Genomic DNA, 27,236 nt, shown 5'->3' with positions numbered 1-27,236 from the left:
GTGCAACTTCCAATCACATTATGCAGGCTTGTCAGCTTCCGGATCCTGTGCTTAATGATCTTGATAAGATTAACCGTAGGTTCCTGTGGGGGGAAGCTGAGGAGGGGAGAAAGATCCATCTGGTGCCTTGGAGTGAGGTTTGTCAGCCTAAAGATTCTGGAGGTCTGGGCATTAGGAAAGCTAAGGATAATAATAAAGTTTTATTAATGAAACTCTTTTGGCGAATGTGGCAGTGTCCCTCTGCTCTGTGGGTCCAACTCTTATGTGGGAAGTACCGGAAGGATAAGGTGTTTGGGGGGCCTAAGGAGAGGGTGGTTAATTGTTCCTTTCTTTGGAAAGGCATCAGTGTTGTGTTTGCTGAGTTTTGTACTGGGATTGGGTGGAATGTGGGTAATGGCAGATCCATCAGTTTCTGGAAGGATAGGTGGGTAGGTAAGAAGCCTTTACTGGAAGTTTGTACTTCCTTGCCTCCGTTAGATGCCCAGGACTGGAGGATTGCTGATGTTGTGAACTCTGAGGGTGAGTGGATTTGGGATAAATTTGAATCTTACCTCAGTCTGGAATCGCTCTTTTCTATTAGAGGTGTCCACATTAGTAATCAATTGGAGGATAAGGACAGTTACTGTTGGGCGCTAACAAACAATGGGGCCTATTCGTATAAGTCTGCTTTTCAGGCGTTCCATCTGGATTTGGAGTCTTCTTCACCAGGGGTGTGGAAGACGATTTGGGGTTTAAAAGTGCCTTACCGTATTAGGAGCTTCCTGTTGCTTGGAGCCAAGAATAGGTTGCTTACTAATTCGGATCGGAAAAGGAGGCACCTGGTGGTTTCTGGAGCCTGTGGAAGATGCAGATGGTTTGAGGAGACATTATACCATGCCCTCAGGGACTGTGAGAAAAGTTTAGAGGTTTGGAGGAGAATCCTCCCTAGGGATGTGCTCCCATCTTTTTTAGCCCACTCTGAAGATGATTGGTTTGTGGATGGGATTAATGGGATTCTTTTGCCTGGGAATCAAGGTGTTCTTCTTTTTGTGGTGGTGTGCCATCAGATTTGGAGGTGGCGAAATGAGGAGATCTTTGGAGGTGGAGTGGTTTCTATGCCAAATATCCTTGATTTCTTTTCTAAGAAGATCAGTACCTTGGTTGAAAGCTTTGGTGAAGACCCCTTAGCTAGGCTGGTTCAGAGGAAGGAGGTCAATCTCTTAGGTTGGTGTAGGCCGAGCGAAGGTGTGATTAAGCTTAACACTGATGGCTCTTGTTTGAGAGACGGGAGAATCGCCGCAGGAGGGGTTCTTAGAGACGATGGAGGCAGATAGGTGTCTGGCTTCTCTCAGAATTTGGGGATTGGTTCTTCCTTTTCTGCCGAGCTTTGGGGGATTCTTTCGGGCCTGAAGCTGGCTAAGGATCTTGGAGTGAAGAAGCTTCTGGTTGAGTCTGATAACTAAGAAGCAGTTAAGATGATTTCTGAGGGCAAGTCTGTCTGTCGGAATAGCTCGAATATTATTAAAGGCATTAAAAGGATTGAGTCCTCCTTCGAGTCTATTAAGTTTTCTCATATTTATAGGGAGCAGAACCGCGTCGCGGACCGTCTTGCGTTGGAAGGACACTCTGGTTTGTTGGGCCTTTCTACCTTTTCTTCTCCTCCAGTCTTCATTTCGTCCTTGATCTTCGAGGATGTGGTGGGGGTCAGTTTTCCTAGGCTGATCCCGGGTTGAGCTGTTTCGTTTTGTTTGTTTTCTTTTCCTTTTCTACCAAAAAAAAGGGAAATAATATAATATGATTAATTTAATTATGATGTTTAGCTTAAATTGTATATATTTTGTAACACGTTAAGCTTAAATTCGTATTATTTTGTAAACGTTAAGCCTATATTGGTGCTATTTTATACATGAGGCCTAAATTGATGCTATATTGTAAACGTTAAGCCTAAATTGATATTATGTTGTAAAAGTTAAGCCTATATTGGTGCTATTTTAAACGTTGAGCCTAAATTGGTACTTCTCCAAAAACCTTAGGCCTATTTTGGTAGCTTATCCCAACTTTTATTTATAAACAATCATTGAGCTTATAATCCTTAACACATCGTAACCCAACGCAACGTAAGTAAAGTAACGTAATAAATATAAGCTCAATTTAGAAATCCTTAGAATTGTAAGCTCAATTAATAATTGAGTGGTCACCGGTAATAAAAAAGTGTAAGTTCAGTGACCATACCGAGAAGAATTGAAGTTCAGTGGTCATAATGTGAAAATTGGTAAAGTTCAATGGCCATGGGTGTAATTTACCCAAATAAAATCATTCATCAAAGTTGGAGACAACGATTTTTTATTGATTTATTATTTATTGATTTATTTTTAATGTTTTATGAATTTATTATAGAAAGAGTAAGTATTTTTGGAAAATGTGGACAATCATTTATTATAGAGAGAGAAATATGCATTTAGGTAACCTGATAACTTATTGGTAACCTGCTATAACAGGTCATTTATTTAGAATATAATAGTCTCCATGGATGAAGACTCACCATTGAGAACTCTTCCATATCTATCTATCTATTACTATATCTAAATCTGTAGACTTAGTATGTTGATGTGTTGTCATTTGAGACACCTTATGCTGATGTGTTAATTTCTCTGATTTTTATAAATTATTTTTCAGGAAAAGTAACCTATCTCATTTTCAGTTTTCCATAAAGAAGCAGTTGACAAACAGTTCCTTATTCTTTGCTATGTTCCTTCTTCTCCTCCCACTTGAGAGTTCCATTATTCATTTAACTCATCCACAATTGCCTCTATCTTCATCGTGGGCTTTTCTGTTTTCATGTACAAACAAATCCCTATAGTTTCTTTCTCCATCTTTACTTTCTACTGATTAAAAAACCTAGCGATTTATAATTTCACAGGTCGATCAACTGTCCATATGATTTCTCGAATTTCTATCTGGTTAGTTCGGTATTCTTATGTTCATTTAATGGGTTACTGAATTACAATTTATATTATGGCATCTGTTTCCTTCCTGATCCACTGAATCTTTACCCCTTTCACATTTGCTTTTGAGTTATTTGTGTTTTTTTTCTCATTACAGGTGTTGCATCAAGTCTGTGCGATTCATATAATCGTCAGGTTTGCAAGTTTTCAGTTATGAGTAATGGTAATTTGATAATATAATTGATATCAACATAAGTTTTGATCCTCCTTTTCCATTTATAATAGTTAATAGTTATCACTTCTATGTTTTTTTATCATCCTTGTTCAGCGAGTTTGCTTCCTATATCTTCTTCCATTGAATATTTTTTATTAGGAATTGGAAGAAATTTTCTTAAAGGGTTTTGAATACAAAATAGAGAAATCTGAAAACTGGTCGCGGTGCAGGCGGGGGTAGAAGCGACACCACATTCGTGCTTCTTCTTCACCAAGAGGTAATATTTTTTGCCTTAGAAATTGTAATGTAGATATATCAAGATGTAATTAGTTCATATTGTGTTAATTCGCATATTAAAGTGAATGCGTGATTGCGTTCATCAATAGTGGCTTTGGCAGTTCATTTTCAATTTAATTTTCCTTAATTCCCTAGCACCATTCTTCCCATCATCTAATAAAATTCCTTATTCGGTAGCACTATTGTGCTCTTATTTTGATCAACCATTTTAAGTTTTCCAATCTCACAGTTATCTGTTTCACTTTCATATGTTTGGTATGTAATATAATCATTATTTTTTGGTTAATGTATTTAACAACACATGCTCTACTCTGAAATGTTCATGTTCGATTTTGATTGAGAATCTGGATTGCTGTGGTTTCTTTTCAGGAAAATAATTGTGATTGGTATACATCATAATTGTAATGAAGGTTTACTAATTTATAGATAAAGTTGGCTTAGTGTGGAATACCACCAAAATTCAAAGTAGTAAAAGAAAGGAAAAGACAAAAAGGATCACAATTAATATTTATTTGATTTGTAAAGTTAACATGGAGTAAGGGAAATTTATTTTCTAATGATTGAACATATTTATAAGCTATCTGTAACATCATTTTCTACTCAAATTTTAAATGAATAAAACTTGATAATTACTGGTATAGAACTTACCTGAATGGATGTTTTCTTACCAATTTGATTGTAATTTAAATTTGTGGATCAAATATGTTGTAATTATAAGAGTTTCTCTTTGCTTATTACTTCTGGGTATTTTTTCTCTTATCGTGATGGACAAGAGCACAACAATCTTCCATATGTTAAAGACCAGTTAAGAAGATATCAATGACGTCCACTGCTCTCTTCTTTTTGCGGTAAAAAAAACAATCCTTTTGCCAGTGGTCTCTTCTACTTTCTACCGAACTGGGGTTTAAAATGATATTGTTAGTTGGTCCATCTCTACAACCAAACGAGTGTGAGTACTCGGACTATTATCAATAACAATTGTGTCATAAGAGTTGTCAATGTTTCCTTTTTAAATTATTTTAAAAAATTCCATTTCAGTTCTTTTGGGTGTTATATTTTCATTATAGTTTTTTTCCATGTAGCCTCCTAAACGGCTTCATGAAACTTTTTTTCATTTTCCTCTTGCATTATGCATAGTTGAGCAATTGAAATTTTAAGAGTGCAGAGGAGCAGTTGAGGTTAGAGTTTGGAAAGGAATTATGCAGGAAATGATTATGCTTTTGGTGTAGGTGATATGTTTGCGTTTAAACTTCTCCTTATATATTGCTCATCTGACCCTTCTGTTGAGCGATTTCTGCAAGTGCACGGTTTCGCTTGTAGTAATAAAAATATCGATCCCACAGAGATACGTTTTTTTAACGAAAAACTTATTTTTGAATTATTAATTTCGAACTTGTTAGATTTATTAAATGTAAATAAAAAGTGAAAATTGTTTAATTGAATTTGTGAACTTTGAGTATTTGAAAATGCAGGAATAAGATTTTATATTTAGAATAAATCGATTGTTAGAAATGTCTTCTGATTTAGGGATGAATTTTACAAAACAGGAACGCTTAGTTCTTTTTAGAAAAGATAATTAAATGTATTCATTTACATTAAGCAAAGAAATCAACTTTAAACTTTGTACATTATGAAAATGTAATATCATAGGCTCCTTCAATGTATTGGGCTTTGAACTGCTTTCGATCTTAATCCAAAGTATCGTGCCCTAATCAACCTGGTACTAATCTTTAACATTAAAAGTACCAACTTGTTTAGGTTGTTCAACAAAGTTTCCTTGTAATGATTTTGAATTTAACTACGTTTTAATGAAAACACCAGAACTCACTTTAGTGGATTGGTTACCATAAGTGCTACTTAAAAATGAATTGAAGAGAACCTACTTTATTAGATGAAATATAAATTGAAACAAGTTTACAGAGAACAGAAAGCATGGAAACTTTTGACGATTGCAAGTGAAAGGTTGTCAATTCTTCCCTTGGGCTTCGTTAGAGTTTGTCAGACTCCGGGGCGGATCCTCTACTCAATCTTCTCGTTGTATCTTCGTTATAGGGATGCGGACGGCCTCTACCAAAATGTAAACTAATAAGACTGAATCTAAACGCTACTGTGTTTGTAATTATATTATAAACAATGTGTGTACATCATATTGCTTTTATACAAAATCTAATTTCTAACTCTCGAAATGTGTTTACTTAGAACTTCGACATAAGTTCTACGCTCTGATTATATATTTCACATATATTTTCTCTCAACATCAACTCTTTATTTATAGATGTTGAAGGGTTGTGTTTGAAGTGATGTATCTGTTGGTTAAGAGTCGTGTCCGTTGTGAAAGGACGTCTTTATCCACTTGAACGAACGCGTTTCTTGGATTTTCAGCATGTGTTAAATGCTCTTGGTAAATTTCTGCACTTACCGAGGATAGTAATCCGCGGCCGTGAATGACGTAGCATTAAGTTGGGCGTTGGACGAAGGGGAGAAGTGGCTAAACCACGCGTGTCGCGGTCGCGGGTGGTGAATTCGCGGTCGCGGCATGCTGAGTTTTCCGTTTCTTTGCTTTCGTTCGTGTCCTCGACTTGGCGCTTTTGATTTACGTCGTCTTTGACTCCTTTTGTAGGGTTTTTCTTCTGTTTTAGATCCTTTTTCGTTCCTATTTGGATTTTACCAAATATTCAGGTACCTTGCAAGAAAGAAAGATATTCGAGAGTAAAAGTAATCTAAACAGATATAAATAACACGAATTTGTAATAAAAATGATATAAATGTTAATGATATTTTAGGTATATTTTGGACTTAACACCTTCATATCGCAACATGCTCCTCATTAGACTGTGTTAACGTGCAACTTACAAACAACGACTTAACAACAGTTTTTTGGTCAGGTATATTTCATCACACAATTTCTCCTTTCTAACTTTGTTCCAATTTTCAGATATTTGCTGACTGATAATTCCAGAACAAAAAAGCGGGAATACAGTTTATCTTCATTAATTCTGCCTCATTAGTTTTTTTGTTCATTTACAATTTTCTCTAACACTACTTTTGTACTTGGATTTCATCCATTCTGTTTTTTATTTGCCAGTATTATGTTTTGTAGGGATTGAATTTATTGAAAGTATTCAACATAAATAGTCAGATTGAAAGCATGAACATGTTATCTTGCCAAGATTTTACCTCTAAAGATGATATCTAGATGAAATATATTTATGGTTAAAGAAACATAGAATACAAAAGTTCTATAAATTAAGAGAATCTTAAATTTGTTTGTTATGCTATTGTTATAAGAACATATTTTACCATGTAACTACCTTGACATCTTATATATATGTTATAATTGTTAAAATCATGATTTGACATACTGCACAATATAAACACTAATTAATAACATAAAGATTGTCTTCGTTTTCTTTTGTTGTTGAATTTAGGTGTTTAATTGCTATTAAGTGACAACTTTTTAAGGCCGGAAAACGATTTAAGAATTAGTATCGTCAACTAAAATACCACAATGCATTAGGTGAAGAAATGTAATTCTAATATGTATACTTGGTTTTAGATAATTTAAATTTATGTTTTGTTAATATTTATTTCCGTTTAAATATTAAAACATTTTCTTTTAAATGTGAAAAATTATTTCATGGTAATTGTATAGTGATTTCTTTTACGTGTTTACTTTATGCAATAAAATATAAACACAATAAAGAAAAACAATTTAATTATAAACTGTGCAAATCTACAAATTATAATATATTTTATACGTCAGAGTGGACTGAACACTAGAAAAATAAACCTTAAATCTTATATTCTAAAAGATAAACCTTAAATTCTAAAATAATAATCCTAAACCCTACACTTAAATAAATGATGTGACATTAAATTATTGATTCAATACGTGGATAACCTGGTGCATCAGCCGTATAATATAATTCTCTATATTATAGAAATTTATTTTGTGTAATTTATTTTGACTTATTTTTTTTATATTTATTTAGCTTTTATTTATTTATTTTTCTCTTTTCATAATTTTTGGTAAAAGAATGTATAAAAAAAAGTTTAAACAAATTTATTAAAAAAAAAATAGTTATTATGCATCCCGTGCATTGCACGGGTCTAAAACTAGTATATATATATATATATATTGCCAAAATGAGATCACTTAAACAAAGATAGTCATCAGACAGACTAGACTAGTTAGTTTTATGTTAAAAATATAAAGTTTAGGATAATAGGTTTTAATGTTTTTAAAACCAGACCGGACCGGCCGGTTGAATCGGTTCAACCGTAAACCGGCCATTCATTCGATCCGGTTATATACATTTGGGGTTAATAAGGGTTAATGTTATTAACCCCATGCAAATCGGAATGAATCGGTGAACCAGTGTTAAACCGGTAAACCGGATTCATTCCGGTTTATTAGTTGTAGCAAGCACACTGTGCTTGGTTTCCTCTCTAACCCCCTTGCGCCTTTTTATATATAATTTTTGTATGACCTTCTCTAATTTTAGGCGATGTGGGATTCTCAAAACATATATTTCCTTTGCTTTTTTTTTAGGCGCACACTTTCCTGTTTTGTTTTTTTTTTCTTCTTTTTATATGAATCCTACTTTATTTTAAATACACTGTTTATTACAATAATACAATCAGGTCAAGAATTTTTTTTTCGTTTCATAATCTATTCCACCCACATCACAGTATTTATATTCTATAATTTAAGGGGGTGTTTGTTTACCTACTTTTCACCTTCTGTTTGTCTTTTCATTTTAAAAGGCAGAGTTTTAGGTGTTTGGTTAGACTTCTTATGTTTGCCTTTTACAGTTGAAAAGCAGCATTAAGTGTTTGGTTAGTGATCTCATGTTTGCCTTTTACACCTGAAAAAGCAGCATTTTACTAAAGCAGAGAATCTCTGCTTTTTGGAAAAGCAACTTTTTCCAACAGCAACCAGCAACAGCAAACAGCAAACCGAAACAGCAAACAACAACAACAAACAGTAGGTAAAACAAATAGGCCCTAAAATCTTATAGTTACATATACTAATAACCTTATTTTCTCAAAAAAGATAAAATAAATAGTAACCTTATTTTCAACTACTAATTAAATTTAGGGAAAAGTACAAAAATAAACCTTGTGGTTACGCCCATTTTCGAACAACACCCATGTGGTTTAAAAGTTTGCAAAGTGGTACCATGTACTTCATTCCGTTAGCAAACACATACTAAATTGACTAACGGTGTTAAAAGTCAAAGGGAAAAGAATTAATTTGGTCCTTATATTTATTTATTTTTATAAATTGACCCCCTTATTATCTAATTATCACAAACAAACCACAAAATAAAAAATAAAAATCAAATATACCATCTTCTCCGTCTTTTTAATTTTTTTTAAATTTTTTTTCTCTTTCTCCCTCCTCTCTCTTAATTTCTCTCTCAAATCATCCTCCACCATCACAATCCTTTCCATTCCATGGAATCTTCTCTCCAGCTTCACGGTATCTCTCTCACCTCTTCCCTTTTCCACCAGACACTCCTCCGCCTCTCTAATCACTCTAAAATCGCCCTTTCTCTTTTTCAGTATGCTCTTTCTCTACCTTCTTCCTCTTCCACCGTTAGCTCCTCCGCCACCTACGATCTCATTATCGATAGTCTCTCTAAGGTCCGTCAATTCGACGTTTCTTGGCAGCTCATGCTTGACATGGAAAGCAGACATATCCACCCCACTTCAAACACTTTCTTCATTCTCATTCGAAGATTGATTGCCGCTGGATTCACTCGCCAGGCCATCCGTGCTTTTGATGATATGGAATCATTCATTACGGAAACCGTTGATCACACCCATTTCTGTTTCTTGCTTGATACCTTGTCTAAGTATGGCTATATCAAAGTTGCTGTTGAGATTTTCAACAAAAGGAAGTTTCGGTTCTCTCCCAATGTGAGGATGTACACTGTTTTGGTATACGGTTGGTGCAAGATTGGTCGAATTGATATGGCGGAAAGGTTTTTAAAGGAGATGGATGAGAGGGGAATTGAACCCAATCTATTTTATAAAGGTTTTTAATTACCTGTAATCATCCTATTTCATCTATTTTGAGTAATGTTCATGGAAATAGATTGATTTTCTGTTCGTCGAATCATTTATATATATAGGTTGTTTGTAGAAATTAAATACCTTTACTAATGTCATTTTATTTTCTGGAAAAACAAGAGCATACAAATTTTATAAAATAAAGCCAAAGTCTCTTGCCTCGGCCATCTGTTTCCACCATAGCTCATCCGGTCACCGTCAATACTCTTATCATGATCATCAGCTGGTGGTAGTTTTATTTTAGAGAGAAAAATTAAGAGAGATGAGAGAGAAAGAAGAAAAAAAAATTAAAAAGATGGAAAAAATGGTATATTTCATTTTTATTTTTTATTTTGTGGTTTGTTTGTGATAATTATATAATAAGGGAGTTAATTTATAAAAATAAATAAATATAAGGACCAAATTAACTATTTTTCCTTTGACTTTTAACACCGTTAGTCAATTTGGTATGTGTTTGCTAACGGAATGAAGTACATGGTACCACTTTGCAAACTTTTAAACCACATAGGTGTTGTTCGAAAATGGACGTAACCACAAGGTTTATTTTTGTACTTTTCCCTTAAATTTAATAATTGTATTTATATATTTATTTTTACCATAAATAAATATTTTTTTAATTAAGAACATATAATATCAAATAAAAATAAACAAATTGATAAAATTTAAATGATATATCATATATATTATTCTGAGGTTGACTGGTTCTCTGATGGTGCTAGTGTGAAATTATTGGACAACATGAAGCACGGTGACATTGTCTTTACTATCATCTGTCACCAAATTTGGAAGTGGAGGAACGAGGAGTTATTTGCTGATAAAACTGTACTTATTCCTGACTTACTTGATTTCTTCTCGAAAAAACTCTCTATTATTACGGAGAGCTTCAAAGGGGATCCCCTTGTCAGATCTACCCAGGAAAAAGAGGTCCACCTAGTTGGTTGGAGCAAGCCTAGAGAAGGGGTGGTGAAGCTGAATACGGATGGTTCCTGCCTTAGCAATGACAGAATTGCTGCCGGAGGAGTTCTTCGTGATGCGGGTGGCGCCTGGCTGGCTGGGTTTACCCATAACCTGGGGATGGGCTCTTCCTTTTCAGCGGAACTTTGGGGTATTCTCTCGGGTATCAAGCTTGCCATTAGCCTGGGTGTTAAGAGGTTATCTGTGGAATCTGATAACTTGGAGGCAATCAACAAGATTTCAGATAACCAGGCTATTTGTCTTAACAGCCAAAATCTTATCAAAGCTATTTTAAGGCTTCGCCATTCCTTTGAGTTCTTAAAGTTCAGCCATATCTACAGGGAACAGAACCGGGTTGCGGATCGCTTGGCGGCAGCTGGGCATGAGGGGATGTTAGGTGTTTCTACCCTTTCTGTTCTTCCCATTTTTCTTTCGTCTATTCTTCTAGAGGATAGGATTGGGGTCAGCCTGCCTAGACTGATCCCGGGTTAGTCTTCTTTGTTTGTTTGTTTTCCCTTCCTGTTTCTACCAAAAAAAAAATATATATTATTTATGATGTCATCCGATTCAACCGGTCCGAGTCAACCGGTTGAACCCATTGACCCCTGAACCCTTTATCATATCGGTTCGATGTCCGGTCCGATTTTTAAAACATTTTATACAATTAAAGTTAGAGTGTAACGGGTGTAATTTATTTACTCACCGACGTTAAAAGAACAAAACCCAAGTAAAGTTAGAGTGTCACGAGTGTAATTTATTTACTTAATTAATAAGCTAAAGGGTAAATTACACCTATGGCCACTGAACTTTACCCATTTTCATATTATAGCCACTGAACTTCATTTCTTCCCAGTATGACCACTGAAATTTACACTTTTTAATACTGGTGGCAACTCAATTTTAACTAATTTCTCAAAATGACCATTAACGATCGTTAACAACATCAAAATGAAAATATTCAAGAATTAAAGTTGTTCAGAACGACATTTACCATGAAACCATATTTTTATTTTTGAAAATCACATTTTTTAGAGTTTTCTTTCTCTAAAAAATCAATTTTTCCGTCCTAACCAAACAACACCTAAATAACCTCAAAACGAAAATTTTCAAGAATTAAAGTTCCTTAGAATATTATTAACGCTTTGGATTTTTTATTTTTAGCCGTCAACGGTCGTTTTGAGGCGTCGAGTGGCCACCAGTGTTAAAAAGTGTAAAGTTCAATAACTATACCAGAAAGAAATAAAATTCAGTAGCCATAATGTGAAAATGGGTAAAGTTAAGTGGCCATGGGTGTAATTTACCCGTTAAAAACGATTAAAGTTAGTGTCACGAGTGTAATTTATTTACTTACCGACGTTAAGAAAACAAACCCAAGTAAAGTTAGAGTGTCACGAGTGTAATTTATTTACTTAATTAATAAGCTAAAAGAAGTGAAGAGTGGGAAAAAACGTGTAAATTCCGCGTAAATCCACGTGTGAACACAAGTCAATGCTTTAATGCCGTTACACTAAAACCATCTATTCTTCCCTTTGTCCACTGGTGCAAACCCTCCCAACTACTCAACTACCTCTCTCGCCATTTCCGTAGATCCATTTTCCTTCTTCCTACCAAACCGACTAAATTCCAGTCCAAACCTCCGATCTTTCGATATTCTATGGCAGTCACCACTGAGACTGCCGAGAGTGTCAGTTCACTCCCAATGGCGCCTTCTGCTTCAAAATCAGTGTCTGACTTCGCTTCTGAACCGTCTTCTCCAGCTCGTATTTCATGGGCTGCCGACACACCTGATCGCAGTGATCACTCCAATTCTTCTCCAGCTTCCAACTCCGATTCTCAGGTACTTCTTCTTCTTGTTCTTATTTATTTAGATATTTATTTAGATGTCGGCATTCTGTACTTCTCTGGCATTTTATTCTGTTTTGATCGCGAATTGACTTCTAGTTGTCGTTTCTTGCCGTTTTCTTGCGATCGTTTTTGTTTCTTGATTCATGCTTAAATCGAATGTTTGATTAGCTCGTGTCTAGTGTGTTTTACTGAAAGAAATAAAAAATGCAATTGAATTAAGTAAAATTGAGTAATTATTTCTATCTCTGTAACTCGAATTTCACTTTTGAAAGTAGATTCTTAAAGGAAGCTGTAATACTAGCAAATAATACAAGCATGAGAAGGATGTGGCAAATTGTTGGAACTTTATGCTGTAGCTGCCTATTTTGTTTATCTCCTATGTGGAGATTGCACACGACTTGCAAAATCAAGCTAAAATGAATGAAAGTAGATTCTTAATGGAAGCTGTAATACTAGCAAAGAAAACAAGCATGAGACGGATGTGGCAAATTGTTGGAACTTTATGCTGTCGCTGCCTATTTTGTTTATCTCCTATGTTGAGATTGCACGTGACTTGCAAAATCATGCTAAAATGAATGAAAGTAGATTCTTAAAGGAAGCTGTAATACTAGCAAATAATACAACAAGCATGAGAAGAATGTGGCAAATTGTTGGAACTTTATGCTGTCGCTGCCTATTTTGTTTATCTCCTATTTTGAGATTGCACATGACTTGCAAAATCAAGCTAAAATGAATGAAAGTAGATTCTTAAGGGAAGCTGTAATACTAGCAAATAATACAGGCATGAGACGGATGTGGCAAATTGTTGGAACTTTATGCTGTCGCTGCCTATATTGTTTATCTCCTATGTGGAGGTTGCACATGACTTGCAAAATCAAGCTAAAATGAACGGAAAAAATGAAACACGTTCTTGCATTCCCTCTATGTTTTACCTTTTAAATTTTGTTATTGGGTCTTATCCTTTATTTATTTATGCCTTTTGGGGGTGTGTTGCTAATAAATCAGTGCAGGGATTGAACATATATAGTTCTTTGTTCTGTTGGTAGTCTTTTAGAATGTTGAGTTGAGGATACAACTCTAGTATACTTGATAGCGTGGGTGAATAGCTAATAATTTTGTTGCTTATATTGGCAAGCTGATCATTAGGTTTTCCGTGTTAGAATCAACTTGAATTGAACCATATTAAGACTTCTTAGATTTTAGAGGGTTATTTTCTCATTTTTTTTTTGCTCGTTGTGCAGTCTTTTGCAGCATTGAAAAGTGAAGAGTATCGTCAGCTTTTCCGTCTTCCACCAGAGGAAGTAAGTGACTTAAGCTTGCAGATGATAATGCTTTAATTTTTTTTCCTTCCTCACGATTCAACATGATTGTTATCTTGCTAGGGACGTGCTAGGATTTTGTTGTTGTTTACGAATTACGAAGCAGGAAACATCTGCATTAAGTCTAAAGTTTATATCGGTTATTTACTTATTTATAAATTTGACTTTGATATTGCACTGCAGCTGATATAAGCATTGTGTTAATTACTTAACTTTGGTTGGCATTTTATACTGGTTGAGCATATGTGGAAGTTCCTCCCTCCTAACTACTCATCACTTTCTCCTCTTCAATTGGTTTTGGGCATATAAAACAACGAGACTGCTAGTCTATAATGGAGGACAGGACAACATCACGACTTCTATGATGCATTGTTGTACCCTCTTAGTAATTGCACTGAACTGCACCATAGTGATTGGATTGGCGGCCTTTTGTTTTTGCTCATTTAGCCCCTATAGTCTCTTCTGGAAATTTTGGATTTGTTATAATTAGTTTTCTGAAAAAGATTTGAACTCCCTTGATTATACTTGAAATTGATTTATAAAATTCAAGGGTTTTGGTGTTTTGGAGAAATTAGGAATTCATCTTTAATGGTAGCAACAATAACTTCTCAAAGACTGTTAATCTTAGTCACTTTAGTTATTGGCAAAATGCATTTTTGGGCCTTTGAACTAATTAATGTTATTCTATTGAGCCCATCTACTGTTTTTCCCCCTCTAAACCCTTCACCTTTGGATGAAGCTAATATGAGCACATTTGAGGTCTTAATAAAATAAAATTATACAGGCAAAAAGTCCTTAATTTGTTTTGTTATGCCCCTCAATAGTCCTCAACGTAAGCTTAATTTTTAGTTAAAAGACTCCATAGAATCAATGTCATATAGTTCATGAGCTGAAAATTTCATTTTACAAATAGTTATCTGGATGCTGGAAGCAACCATTTTCATGAAATAGCAGATGAATCTGAAAAAAATAAGATTGTAAGTCAAACAGGTCTACCACAGATCATGCTGCAGGTCTGATTGTTTTGCTGACCATCACTTTGAACCTGTGGTACAAGTTGCTTGTTAATCTAATGCTCTTGTAATTATGCATTGGCAATTTGTGCTTCTTTGAATGTATGCATATTGGATTATTTTTGTTTGTACAATATTGTTGAAGGTTTTGTTTCCAATTTTTGTTATGCCTTTGCTCTGTCTCTCTCTTTGTTCTTATTTGAAGACATCTCTAATATTTTCCTTTTTTATCCCTTTTTCTTACAGGCCCTTGTGCAGGACTTTAATTGTGCATTTCAGGAAAGTATTCTTCTTCAGGTAATTTTGGCCATAACACGTGTTTATGGATTTCTTCTTGTCTTTATTTATTTTCTTTTTTTATCATTTCCAAACTATTTCGCACAGCTTTTAATTGAGGACTTCTTTGGTAAATTATGGCGTATTTGGTTATCTGCAGCATTTCTTCTCCCCCTTCCTCGTCCACATCAATTCTGTAAAACTTTTTTTTTGTGTTATATGTATTCATTTTTCTTTATTTTACATGTCGCAGGGTCATATGTACCTTTTCACGCATTATCTTTGCTTTTATTCCAACATATTTGGATTTGAGACGAAGGTAAGTTTGAACAACAATTGTTTTTGTCTATCCAGATTGCTCTCCAGTCTTTATCATTTTTGTAACTTTTTCTGGGTTTGTGATTCAGAAAGTAATTCCTTTTATCGAAATTACAAGTGTGAAACGAGCAAAGACAGCTGGAATATTTCCTAATGCGATTGAAATTTTAGCTGGAGGGAAAAAGGTAGTGCTGGAATCTGGTCTTTTTTTTTCCTTCAGCATTTTCCTTTGATTGGATAAAATAGATGTAAGCTGCATTTTCTTATTCCAGTTATTGGTTTGACAGTACTTTTTTGCATCATTTCTATCCCGTGATGAAGCTTTCAAGCTCATCAATGATGGATGGGTGCAACATGGTGACGGTGCTAAAGCAATGGCAGAACAGCAGGTATGATATATATACACATACTATATATACACACACAGTGATTTGCTTTGAATGAGACTTATAAAAGGAAAGGCCTCTGATAGCTGGTATGTTATGGATTCTTTTATTGGACGCAATGTAAGTATGTGAGTTGCACGAACTAGGGTCCAAGTAGGGTCCACCTTATTTTATTAATTATATGCTTATTCTACATTAGGTAACTCCCATTACGGGACTGATAAGTTAATTATTTTACTAGGCTTCCTATTTATGTGTTACTTCCTATTTTGTGGCGAACTTGTTCTATTTAAAGGACAATAGAATGAATAAAACGATAAGCAGAATATTATTAATAATCTTGAGATTGGAGCTATCTCTTAACGAGGTCCAAGGTTTGAGTCTCCATTTAACTAGCTGAGAATTATTCAAGATAGGTTGTTCAAGAAATAATAACAAAGAGAAAAGGAAGCAATTACAACTAGACTTTTCGGTTAATTGTCATGTGACAAGATCCGTGATGAGGGAACGTGACAAATTGGTATCAGAGCCAAACACTATGGGTGATTCATACTCAAAAGATCGGCTGTGGGTGCTTCTCCAAGAGGTGCAAGCAACAAGTGAGCCTATGGTTGCTGCAATCGAGAAAAGGCTGGGAAATCACATGCAAGAGCTGTCGTTACGGTGCAAGGAGATGACAAGATCCGTGATGAGGGAACGTGACAAATTGGTATCAGAGCCAAACACTATGGGTGATTCATACTCAAAAGATCGGCTGTGGGTGCTTCTCCAAGAGGTGCAAGCAACAAGTGAGCCTATGGTTGCTGCAATCGAGAAAAGGCTGGGAAATCACATGCAAGAGCTGTCGTTACGGTGCAAGGAGGTGATGCCTGCATTCCAACGAGGCCAGGATAACAAATCAGAGGGTACAACAAGCAATCACTTTCAAACGGGATGCCCAACCAACTTTGGCAGTCTACCGGTGCGAGCAATTTTGGTGGAACAAATGATCCCATTATCTGGGCAGATGCACTTTTGCTGATTCTACTTGCGAACCTCTTGAGCATTTCCGTTTGGCCTATCCTACTTTTGAGCTTGCGCACAAGCTCTTTCTTGAGAGGGAGTGATGTTATGGATTCTTTTATTGGACGCAAGTATGAGGCGCACCAACTAGGGTCCGCCTTATTATATTAATTATATGCTTATTCTACGTTAGGTAAATCCCATTACAGGACTAATTAGTTAATTATTTTATTACAATTCCTATTAATGTCTTACTTCCTATTTTGTAGTGAACTTGTTCTATTTAAAGGACAATACAACAAATAAAACGATAAGCAGAATATTATTATTCATCTTGAGATTGGAGCTTTCTCTTAACGAGGTCCAAGGTTTCAGTCTCCCTTTAACGAGCTGAGAATTATTCAAGATAGGTCGTTCAAGAAACAATAACAAAGAGAAAAGGAAGCAATTACAGCTAGACTTTTCGGTTAATCGTCCTGTGACAAGATTGGTGTAAGATGGTATTTCCTCTTAGTTCCTGGACTGGGAACATTTGCTGATAGAACAACAGATAAGGAGTAGCACCAATAAGAGACCAATGATGATCATATCACATGTTGGAATGCCAATCTTAAAACTAATAGAATGCCAAATAGTCAACATATCACCGAAAAAAAGAACTCTCTCTCTCTCTCAGAACTATAAATGAGAAAGAATACATTTGCTTTTGTGGACGCTCTCTTTTTCTCCCACTCATATTTCTACCATCGAAAGATCAGAATAAGCACACTTGCAAAATCAATAATTGTATGAATATCTTGTAATTGCAAATTGAGTAGAATTCATAGATGAAACTTATCATTTGTTTACACTTGTTATTGTTGATTTCAACTCAGGAATCCGTATCAGGATCTAGTAGCACTGATAATGGACTAGTTTCAATTAAACAGGTCAGTATCTTCAAAGAAGACCATGAATTGGAGCCTAATGACAGGTACTTTAAGGCATATATATATTTGTTGGCCTTAGTTATATCTGACTTGTGTTGAAGAATTTTAATAGGTCAACTATGTTTTTCCGAATCAGGGATAAGGGTGCTTCTCCTTCAAATGACTATGAGGTCTTAGTCTCACCCCTTCATTTTGTTGAGAATGATGGATTCTCAGATGTAGTTACAGAGCTACAAGGTGATATCGAAATGGATGTTGAACAAGTTGGATGTATTGAGCCTTTATCTACATCAAGGACCTGTGTATGGAAGGAGGAGAATGATGATGCACCTCAGAGTTAGTCACTGTTACTCATGACTTATAATTGCAGCTTTTTTTTTTTTTAAATATTATTATTATTATTATTTTTGTATTTCATGTTGGGTATGAATTTATTTTACTTAGTTTAGTATTATTTTTCTACCGATTGTAGTTGTCAGTGGTTTTCCCTTTTCTAGTTTAGTCCACTGTGTCTTTATCTAGCAAGAAAAAACATTAAATTCCAAGATTAGTAAATTAGTAATCTTTAACATGATCGTTTTCTTAGTTTGTGGATTCATTGTGAAGAACAGAAGATTATTGTGGTGCCAAGAAATGCTTGGATGAGTATAATTAGATGAAGTCCTTTGAATGTGGACAAAACTAAGGTAGCTAGGTTCAAATGTTCAAATCTTTTTTTGAAACAATGGGTTGGCTAAGATGAAAATATGAAATAAGTTGTGAGAGGGTTTTTTTTTTTTTGGCATTCTTTATTATATTTTATAGCCTGATTAGTTGAAACTGGCTGTTCTCTTATGCAGTTCAAAAATCTTATACAAGAGTTGGAGAAACAAAGTTCGCGGTATCGTTACACTTTTGTATACTGAATTCGTCTGAACTATCAATATCAAATTCGAATAGACTTAAACCCTTTTTACCTCTGATTTTATTTTATTTCAAGGAGACTGCAGGTAAAGGTTGAGGAATTCTTCAATTTGTTCTTTTCAGATGATGCTATTGATTTTATGAATTCTTTTCACAGCAGAAGTGGAGATAAAGGTAATTTGCTCTGGAATCCTTTGGAAACATCACAATAAAGTGCTTGCTTTATTTTATATATATTTGTTGAATTTTGATGAGCATGGTGGGGATCCTTGAAGATGTAAATATATATTGCTTCTTTAGTTGGTTGAGTGAATTTGAAATTCTTTCTGCTTTTCAGAATTCAGGTGCTCTTCATGGATCCCAGAAGAAAACCTTGTGCATACTCGTAAAGTGTCATTTCAGCATCCAATAAAAATTTATTTTGGTATGGACATGGATAACCTGTTCATCTATTTACTTGTAGTTGTATACTGTTAATATAAGCTGTATATTAACTTATCTTTCAACCATCTATCCTACTAACCTAGCATTTCTTTAAAGGTGCAAAATTTGGCAGCTGCCAGGAAGTCCAGAAATTTCGAGTGTACAGAAACAGGTTCCTATACTATATCTCATGGAAATTATGCTGTAGTATGCGAGATGCTATTCGTGCTCTTGTGAATTTTGAAGATTGTTTGCTATTTTGTTGTTCTCTCAATTTATGGTTAAAAATTGAAATAGCAGATAATCTATATGGAAAAGAAAGCTAGTTTGCTAGAGGTTTTTCCAGCAATATACGTGGGGTAGTATTAGTATATTATTGCCTTAGTCTTCGTGTTGCTGTAGCAGTATCTTATTTGGCCTGGATTAGGTTCTGATGGATTATTGCTGTCCCTTGGTGTGTTCTATCAACACAAGGAGTTTTTGTACCCCTAAATATATGGAAGAATCTGTTTCTGTGAACTTGTTTCTCCAGACATCTGTGAGAAATGGTTATTCGTTGTTACAGGGGTACCTGAAGTTATTTGTTGTTAGAGGGGTGTAAAAGTTTCAAAACAATTGGGGGTGTGAAAGTTCTATGAACTAACATGGAGAAAGGTAATAATAAAAAAGTTCTTGAAATAAATCTTACTGTGTTTTTGTTGGAAAAAGATTGGGGAATGGAATCTCTTGAAGACTGAAATTTTAGTTAATCCTTTTGAGGAAAATGCTTGCTTGTGGCAATTTGGTCTCCCATTGTGATGGTAAATGAATGATCAATTGTGGTAGATATTTCCAAATATGCAGAGTGAGAGAGATAGAGAGAGAGAGACTTTATCCTGCAAGATGAACGACTTTGCCTGGGGATATCAAATATTTCAGTGCATGTTTACTCGCTGATGCATGAATTGATTAGTTCAGCAGATCGTTCATCATCATGCCTTGATAATCTTCTTTGCTTTCAAATATTCATTCAATATATTTTTTGATTCTGTTTGACAACCTTCTCACATTTTCTTTTGCAGTCATTTGGTTATCGAGACATCACAAGAAATCAGTGATGTACCTTATGGGGATTATTTTCGTGTAGAGGTAAATACCACTGCTGAGCCACTATGACAATCAAGGCATAATTTTACCAGAATGAAGAGTGGTGTTGAATTAAAGGGCGGCCCGGTCGCATTACGCGTCCCCGCTGAGCGAGGGTCCGGGGAGGAGTCCCACCACAAGGGTGTATTGGGGGCAAGCCTTCCCTTGCCAATTTAATTGGCAAGAGGCCGCTCCTAAGACTCGAACCCGTGACCTCTGGTCACACGACAACAACGTTTTACCGTTGCGCCAAGGCTCGCCCTCTAAGAGTGGTGTTGAATTATTACATGAAATTTCTTTTGGTAAATAATGCAGGGGCTTTGGGACGTAGTCAAAGGTGGCGATGAAACAAATGAAGGCTGCATTCTGCGCATATTCGTAGATGTGTCATTCAGCAAGAGAACTGTTTTTAAAGGTTTTTCTTTGCTATTACCTGTTTATTGTTATTGTTCTTCTATTATGCCGATCCAATATTTTTGAGTTAAAAATCATTGAATCTTGTATTCTGTATTTTTCTCTAAAGGTAATTTTTTACAGTGCATTATGTACTTATTGCAAGATAAATTTACATGGTTTGCCCTACAAATTTTGGGAATCTATAACTGCCACTAAAACTATTGTCCTATGAACAAAATTCTTATTAAAATAAGAAATGGGATATACTTGGAAAATGAGCCTCATGTACCAAAATATCTCTGCTTTTTTTTCCAATCTGCATTAGTTTTTCTTGAGTGGATCTCTGGTGTGCACACGCATATATAGATTTCATTTGGATTTAATTTGAACACACTATAACAGGGAGAATATTGCAGTCTACAGTGGAGGAGTGTCGTGAAGCTTATGCAATATGGATAGAAATGGTAATGTCGTGTTCTCTTCTAATCGATGTTTAAGCACTTAAAAGTAATATATTAACTGCTTATTGGTTTTTAGCTTACTTAAAAGTTTAAGGTAAGTAAAAAAATCACTTATTTTGGCAAGTCAAAATATTTAACTTGAAATTTTAAGTTGAACATTATCAACTAATATTTTTAAATTCAGTACCTAATTTTAATATTTATCAAACAATTAATGCATTTAATATTTTCAGCATTTATAAATTCAACACTTAAAATTCACTACTTATTTTTTCAGCACTTAATTTCTAGTTTTATCAAACAACACCTAAGTTTTATGCTTTTGAATTTTCTATTTACCTTAGTTGGACTATATATTGAATGTATGTGTCACCTGCTCTTTCAGGCACATGAACTTTTGAAGCAAAAGAACCTTGAAAAACAAGAAGGTTGGAAGCACCAAGATGAATCTTAAACATGCTTTTTATGTGCTTGATGTTTTATTATGTGCGGTTGTCAATGGGGCTGGGGATTCACTGTATCCATCTGGGATCCAGCCCGCGGGCGTGGACGGGAGAGATTTCTCCCTGATTGATATACGGGGATGGGGGAGCTATTTCCCGTCCCTGCCCACCACCCGATTTACAACCCTAATTATATGGAGTAGTTTGTAGATATTGTTTCTAACTTTTATTTGTAATGTTCTCATTTGCATATCAAAAAGATCCTGCTACTAGCATGACTGAGAATGCAGTGTGCCCTGAATCTGATCAGAAGATATGCGACTCTTCAGAAACGTCAAACCGGTCAAATGACAGCAGGGTGATGAAACAGATATCAGGTGGTGTAAGTGATCGGGCTGGGAACGTCATGCAGGGAAATTTCTTAAGTACTGCATGGTTGAAACCTTTATTGAGGGAATGTGCAGCAAAATTCTCTACATTTTTGAGGACTCAGAGCCAAGTTTCCCTCATCTTAGTTGTCGCATTTGTTGTGATCTTCTTGATGCAGGTACTTAATCCTCAACACTATGCAAGTCCATTTTTATGAATTACAGTGTCCTGGAACTATGTTGTATTTGGTTATACGGATGTAAAGTTTGCAATGTAATATCCTTGATGTTAAATCGTGTGCTTCTCTTAGAAAAAATGTGCATTGTTCAACGAGTTTCCGCCTTCAGTTTCTTTTGTTTCATACCTTCCATGCTTAAACCCATCTTTTTCTATGCATGTATGTTTCAACACCTTATAGGTTTCTTCGCCTTCAGTTCCTTTTGTTCCATACCTTCCAAAGTTATCAAGGGTGCTCCATAGGTGCAAAAGGCTCTAAGCTCGAGGCATGTCGCCTGAGAAGTCAAAAGGCAGGCTGTGTTCTAGAGGCACTTGCTTAAGCGCGCCTTTGTGACCTTAGCGCCTTGCTGGAGGCATGCCTAGGTGCAATTTTATAAGGCAAACTGTTTTTAGGGTTCCAAGTTAAAGAATGGTTATTCTAGTCTTCAATCTTCCCTATCTATTTCATCTATGGCTGCAATTAAATTGTGATAAAAAGAAATAAACAAGAGAGGAAATAAAGCCTTGAATGAAAGACATATCGCAAAGTTTGATGAGCGGTGAATATGGACTATGGAGACTCTAGTTTTGATGAAAAGTAGTTATTATGAAATTTAGTACTATTATTAGCTAATTAACTTGGGTTTTAGTTGAAATTTAGTTTTTAAATTTAGAATTTATTATTATGAATTATTATATGGAAGAGTTGGTAGTTAATTTGAACTATTTCATGCTAAATTTGTGGTAGAAATGTTAATTGTTGTTATTTATGATTTTATATATTAATTTTCTTTAGTGCGCCTTGTGGTTCAGGCGTGCACCTTAGCCTTCAATAACTACGAGTCTTGCTAAGAGAGAGAGAGAGAGAGAGTCAATTCTTACTCAATTCTGTCAACTCTCATATGAAGTATAAGAATTGTCAAAATGTTGCCACTGTTATGATAAAAAAACTTACACTTTTTGCAACTTTTGTTTAAAATGTGCAGGTGAGCATAATTGTTCTATTGAACAGACCTCAGAAAGTGATAATGGCTCCTGCAGGAGAGTATTACAGAGGCAGCTCAATAGGCGAAAGATCAGCTGAATCTCTGGCGTGGTTGGAGAGTCGGGCGCATCACCTTAAAGACGAGATTTTCATGGTGGAGAGACAGCTTCAGAGGTTGCACCGCGAACACAGTTGGTTGAAAGAACAGGTGAAAGACCTCAATCATTTTACAAACCACAAATAGTAATAGCTTACTTGCTATTGTATGTACATACAATATAGAGAGATCCTTTTCGAACCCCGGTTAGTAATAGAAATTAAAAATAACTTGGTTTCTAATTTGCTAACCTTATGATAGAAAGCTGGTGAATCTTTTAGGCAAAGCGCATATTTGAGCCCCGTTTTTTCTGATTGTGTCCTGATTTTTAAAATGAATACATTAGGGTCTTGATCAGTTATCTTTCAACACATTAAGCTCTTCTTGGACGGTTCAATTTCGAACTCTGTCTAATACGTATTGAACTGCCAACAAGTCAACAGCTACACTAAATGAGTTTAATTGAATAGATTAGGGGCTTAAATATGCGTTTTTCCAGCCGTGCACTTTCGTCGCCGAATTGGGATATGTAGTTACCCTTAAGCTATGTGGGGCTAATTATAAAAACATGAGATCACTTATATAAATATAAGGATCATCTATATATATATATATATATTTGATGGAGTTGAAAAGGTTTTTTTTTTTTTTTCTCTCTTCGTTATGTGGTCTTTTAAAATATGTTAAATATCTTAATTAGGAAATTGTAATTAGGAAGTTATATTGCTCTTTATATATAAGCGAGACAACTCTCCTCGTTTAAGGTGCCTTTTAGAGTGGGGTGAGTTAGACGTTTATTTATATTGTATTAGAGCTTTGTATTCAATGTTGGATCATCTATGTATATTTGCTTCATGTTCAAGATAGTTCTGGGTACCACACTGTATGAGGCAATCCTTTTAGGGTGAGTTAAGATTTTGTTTACATAGTACCTTTTATTCGTGAGTTACGATTTTGTTTACATAGTGCCGTTTATTCAATGTTGTTTGGGTATATATATATATAAATTAATGTGTATGAGAAAATTCTTCCTAATTTTTTAAAAAAAAATAGGAGTCGATTCAGCCCCATATATAAAATAATATTATTTTAGTCTTAATATTTGTGATATGGTGTAACTATAGTTCTGGACGGCTCAACGTTTGTTAAATAGTATCAATTTAGCTCCAAGTTCCATTATATAGTATCAATTTAGCTCCAAGTTCCATTATCTGATGTTATCCTTGCACTATTTTATAAACATGGAGGCTAAAATGATTCTACTTTATATGTTGGGACCAAATTGTCACTTCTCAAAAGTTTTGAGGCTATTTTGGTGCTTTATTTGTAAAAATAATGCAGCTAACTTTAGCAATAAGAGTATTGGGCCGTTTTACATTAGAGCACTATTGACTACCCGATCAATCTAAAATTGTGGTCTTTCTCGTTGATCTATTATTTGGTGATATTTGTCTATTGACCTAACAAAATTAGTGAAACGTTGTTTGACGCACTGACAATACATTAATAGATGCTGACGAATGTGGAATAGTTAATTCATTAAAGCGAAACTATTAAAAATTTATAGAATTATTAACTCATCATCATTCACATTAAGATTTCACTAATTTTGATGAGTGAAAGAGAACACATTACCAAATTATAGGACGGAAGGTAAAATATCAACATTTTATGAAGTTTAATGGGTAAATGTTAGATTTAATTGAATTTGAAGCTTTTGTATCCATTCGAAAAAACACATCGTTGGTCTAAAAATTCAGATTTAACAAATTTTTGGGATTTTCTTCACGCTCCTTTTCTAAAAGTTAAGAAGGCGAAATAAATTGTTTAAAGTACATGTTATTGAGTGGATTGAGGTGACAAGAAAATCTTGCACTTTATATTCTTCAAAATAATCTATTAAAGATAATATAACCATTGATTAAAATTGACTTTGAGACTAACTTATCTAAAAGAACATATTGAAAAGGGAAAATTATTAGAAATGATTAGAGCATCTCTAATAGTCCATAAATTCTATTGTAGATCGGGATCAGTATTGATTTCTATATTTTAGATATGACATTATCTGAGTGGTCGAGATCAATACTGGTTTCAGTTCATTGTAAAAATTTTCTCTAAAAGACTTATTTGTTGAGCTTTTAAGTTAAATTTTGAATTGTTTGAGTTAAAAATCAACTTTAAGAGACTCTTAGTCACTCTTTAAATCATTAAAAATTTACACTCTCTCTATATTATTGAGGAGTCTTTCTCCGCTCCATATTTCATTTTTTACTAATAATTTTTTATTCAATATTTTTTCTTCTTTCACTATTGGTAAATATAACAATACATAATAATTTTAATGATAAAAAATAAATAAATAATGAATATGATGGGTATTGCTTGAGATAACATCTATGCTCATACTCTTAAATGACTAAGAATCAATTATTTATATTATTTTTAAAGTCCTATGCTCTACCTTTCTAATTAAATAATGTGAGATACTTAATAAATCGTTTAAACTGGAGATTTAAAAGTTCAAGTTTTAGTATATACAATAAATTTTAACTAGAAAACTAGACAAGGTAAAGAAATACTCTAATGTTGCCGGCCAAGAATAATTTATCCGATAAATCATAAATAGTACCATTGAGGCTTACCATTAGCAATTTGGGCTAATTTTAGAAATTACTAATGGAGTCTTATTCCCAGTGATCATATTTTGTTCACTGCACATATGATTTGTGTTATTACTCGATCAAAAGTACATGTATACACTAAAAAATCCCGTATTTTATACACATTGGGAAAAAGAATATTAAAATTAAAATATTTCATCGAGATTAAAGATGGACTTTCCAAATCTATTTTGAAAACGCAAAAAATGTGAAATTCTTTCTTTCTGAACTAACTAATCTACCATTGATGCAGAACACAAGAACAAAATATATACATATTTTTAAATGATATTCGAATTATTTTTATTAACAGTTATATTATCTATGACATTAGTAGTAAAATTATCATTCATTAACAATATTAAAGAGATTTTTATACCTTTTATCCTTTATGTGAAAGGTCACCAATATAGTACTTGAGTGATCTCAAATCAATTAATAGGACGTAATAAAAAGAAGTACAAAAACTTGTAATTTTATTGTAAAAATGTGATATTTTTTCTTGTAAAAAAATGTGATTTACAAAATTAGTAGGGAAAGAAATTTGATTAACAATGTTAGTTTTTGATGACGTGACATCAATTTATAAGTACAATAATGTGATATTTTTTTTGTTGCAAAAAAAATTGTATGTGCTTTATAAAATTAGCAAAATAAAAGAAATTTGATTAATGGTTAGTTTTTTTAATGAAAGTTGGGACGCGAAGGAAGGTCAGACATCCCAGCTAGGCTGGCACCCCCGACACAACCAACAACCCGAATATTATTGAAAAAAAGGAAAATTACAGAGGGGGAGGAACAGAAAACAGAGAAAAAAAAGGAAGAAAAATTACAAAAAACGAATGTGAGTAACGTTACATAAATCATCAAACACAAGAGCTTGACAGAAATATGGTGATGTATGCCACCAGCAGGTAGACGTAGCTGATTGGCCATGACTAGCTAAGCAATTCGCTGCTTGATTACCTTCTCTAAAAATATGTGTAGCTCTGCAGTGCATTTCAGAGAGTTGGGATAAGCAGGATTGCCATTCTCTCCTTATTCTCCACGGCACATCCGTTCGGTGATTATTTAGCAGCTGCACCGCATAGGCCGAATCTGATTCAATCCAGATTCTCCTCCAATTTCTCTCCCACGCAGATTTAACAGCAAATACAATTGCTTTCAGTTCAGCGATATGAGGGGGCGAGCATTGAATAGGGAAAGCAAAACAACCAACCACGAATCCTCTAGAATTGCGAAAGAGCCCTCCTGCACCGGCATTACCAGTGGAGCTCAAAGCCCCGTCTGTATTCACCTTTATCCATTGCGTCGGAGGTGCCAGCCAACGGACAATTACAAAATCAGGTTCCGGAGACGGGCGTGTAGCAGCGACATCTCTAGCACAGCTCTCCTTTAATAACAACATTAATCTGTGCTTGAGAATTTGGATTGAAGGGAGGTCTGCTTCAAATATGGCTCGGTTTCTGATAAACCAAATGAACCAAATGCACGAAACCACAGCGAGATTCCATTCTTTTCGCCTGCTCTTTCTGATTCTCGCTGCACGCAGCATCATGAAAAAGTCTACAATATTCAAACTATAGCAGTTCGAAATGCC

The 27,236-nt window shown here is 34.6% G+C and overlaps 1 protein-coding gene across 2 annotated transcripts; it reads left to right on the top strand.

Moving 5' to 3' along the window:
• The first annotated feature begins 11,994 nt into the window (after window positions 1–11,994).
• Window positions 11,995–23,934, top strand: LOC136216531 (protein VASCULAR ASSOCIATED DEATH 1, chloroplastic). Of its 2 annotated transcripts, none has more exons than XM_066003070.1 (18): window positions 11,995–12,304; window positions 13,554–13,613; window positions 14,891–14,941; window positions 15,174–15,239; window positions 15,328–15,423; window positions 15,526–15,627; window positions 17,556–17,599; window positions 17,692–17,891; window positions 18,395–18,435; window positions 18,545–18,632; window positions 18,796–18,882; window positions 18,999–19,053; window positions 19,943–20,009; window positions 20,322–20,421; window positions 20,805–20,866; window positions 21,249–21,291; window positions 21,567–21,853; window positions 22,878–23,934. In XM_066003070.1, the coding sequence occupies exons 1-18, from the start codon at window positions 12,122–12,124 to the stop codon at window positions 23,118–23,120; spliced, it is 1,875 nt and encodes a 624-aa protein (XP_065859142.1). In that variant the 5' UTR covers window positions 11,995–12,121; the 3' UTR covers window positions 23,121–23,934. The 2 variants fall into 2 exon arrangements, with proteins under 2 accessions (XP_065859142.1, XP_065859140.1); XM_066003068.1 differs by having other exon boundaries at window positions 17,502–17,599.
• Window positions 23,935–27,236: the final 3,302 nt, after the last annotated feature.

The sequence above is a fragment of the Euphorbia lathyris genome, chromosome 2 (genome assembly GCF_963576675.1).
Source record: "Euphorbia lathyris chromosome 2, ddEupLath1.1, whole genome shotgun sequence".
Taxonomy (NCBI): domain Eukaryota; kingdom Viridiplantae; phylum Streptophyta; class Magnoliopsida; order Malpighiales; family Euphorbiaceae; genus Euphorbia; species Euphorbia lathyris.
Note: the sequence above shows the minus strand (reverse complement) of the source record. Positions and strands in the feature narration are given on the sequence as shown.

Bases quoted from the DNA above. Each gene is read 5' to 3' on its own strand.
- LOC136216531 (XM_066003068.1), top strand. From the start codon at position 12,122: ATGGCAGTCACCACTGAGACTGCCGAGAGTGTCAGTTCACTCCCAATG. The intron at 18,436-18,544 runs GTATCGTTACAC...AGGAGACTGCAG, and splicing joins TTGGAGAAACAAAGTTCGCG to GTAAAGGTTGAGGAATTCTT. The intron at 19,054-19,942 runs GTTCCTATACTA...TTTCTTTTGCAG, and splicing joins TTTCGAGTGTACAGAAACAG to TCATTTGGTTATCGAGACAT.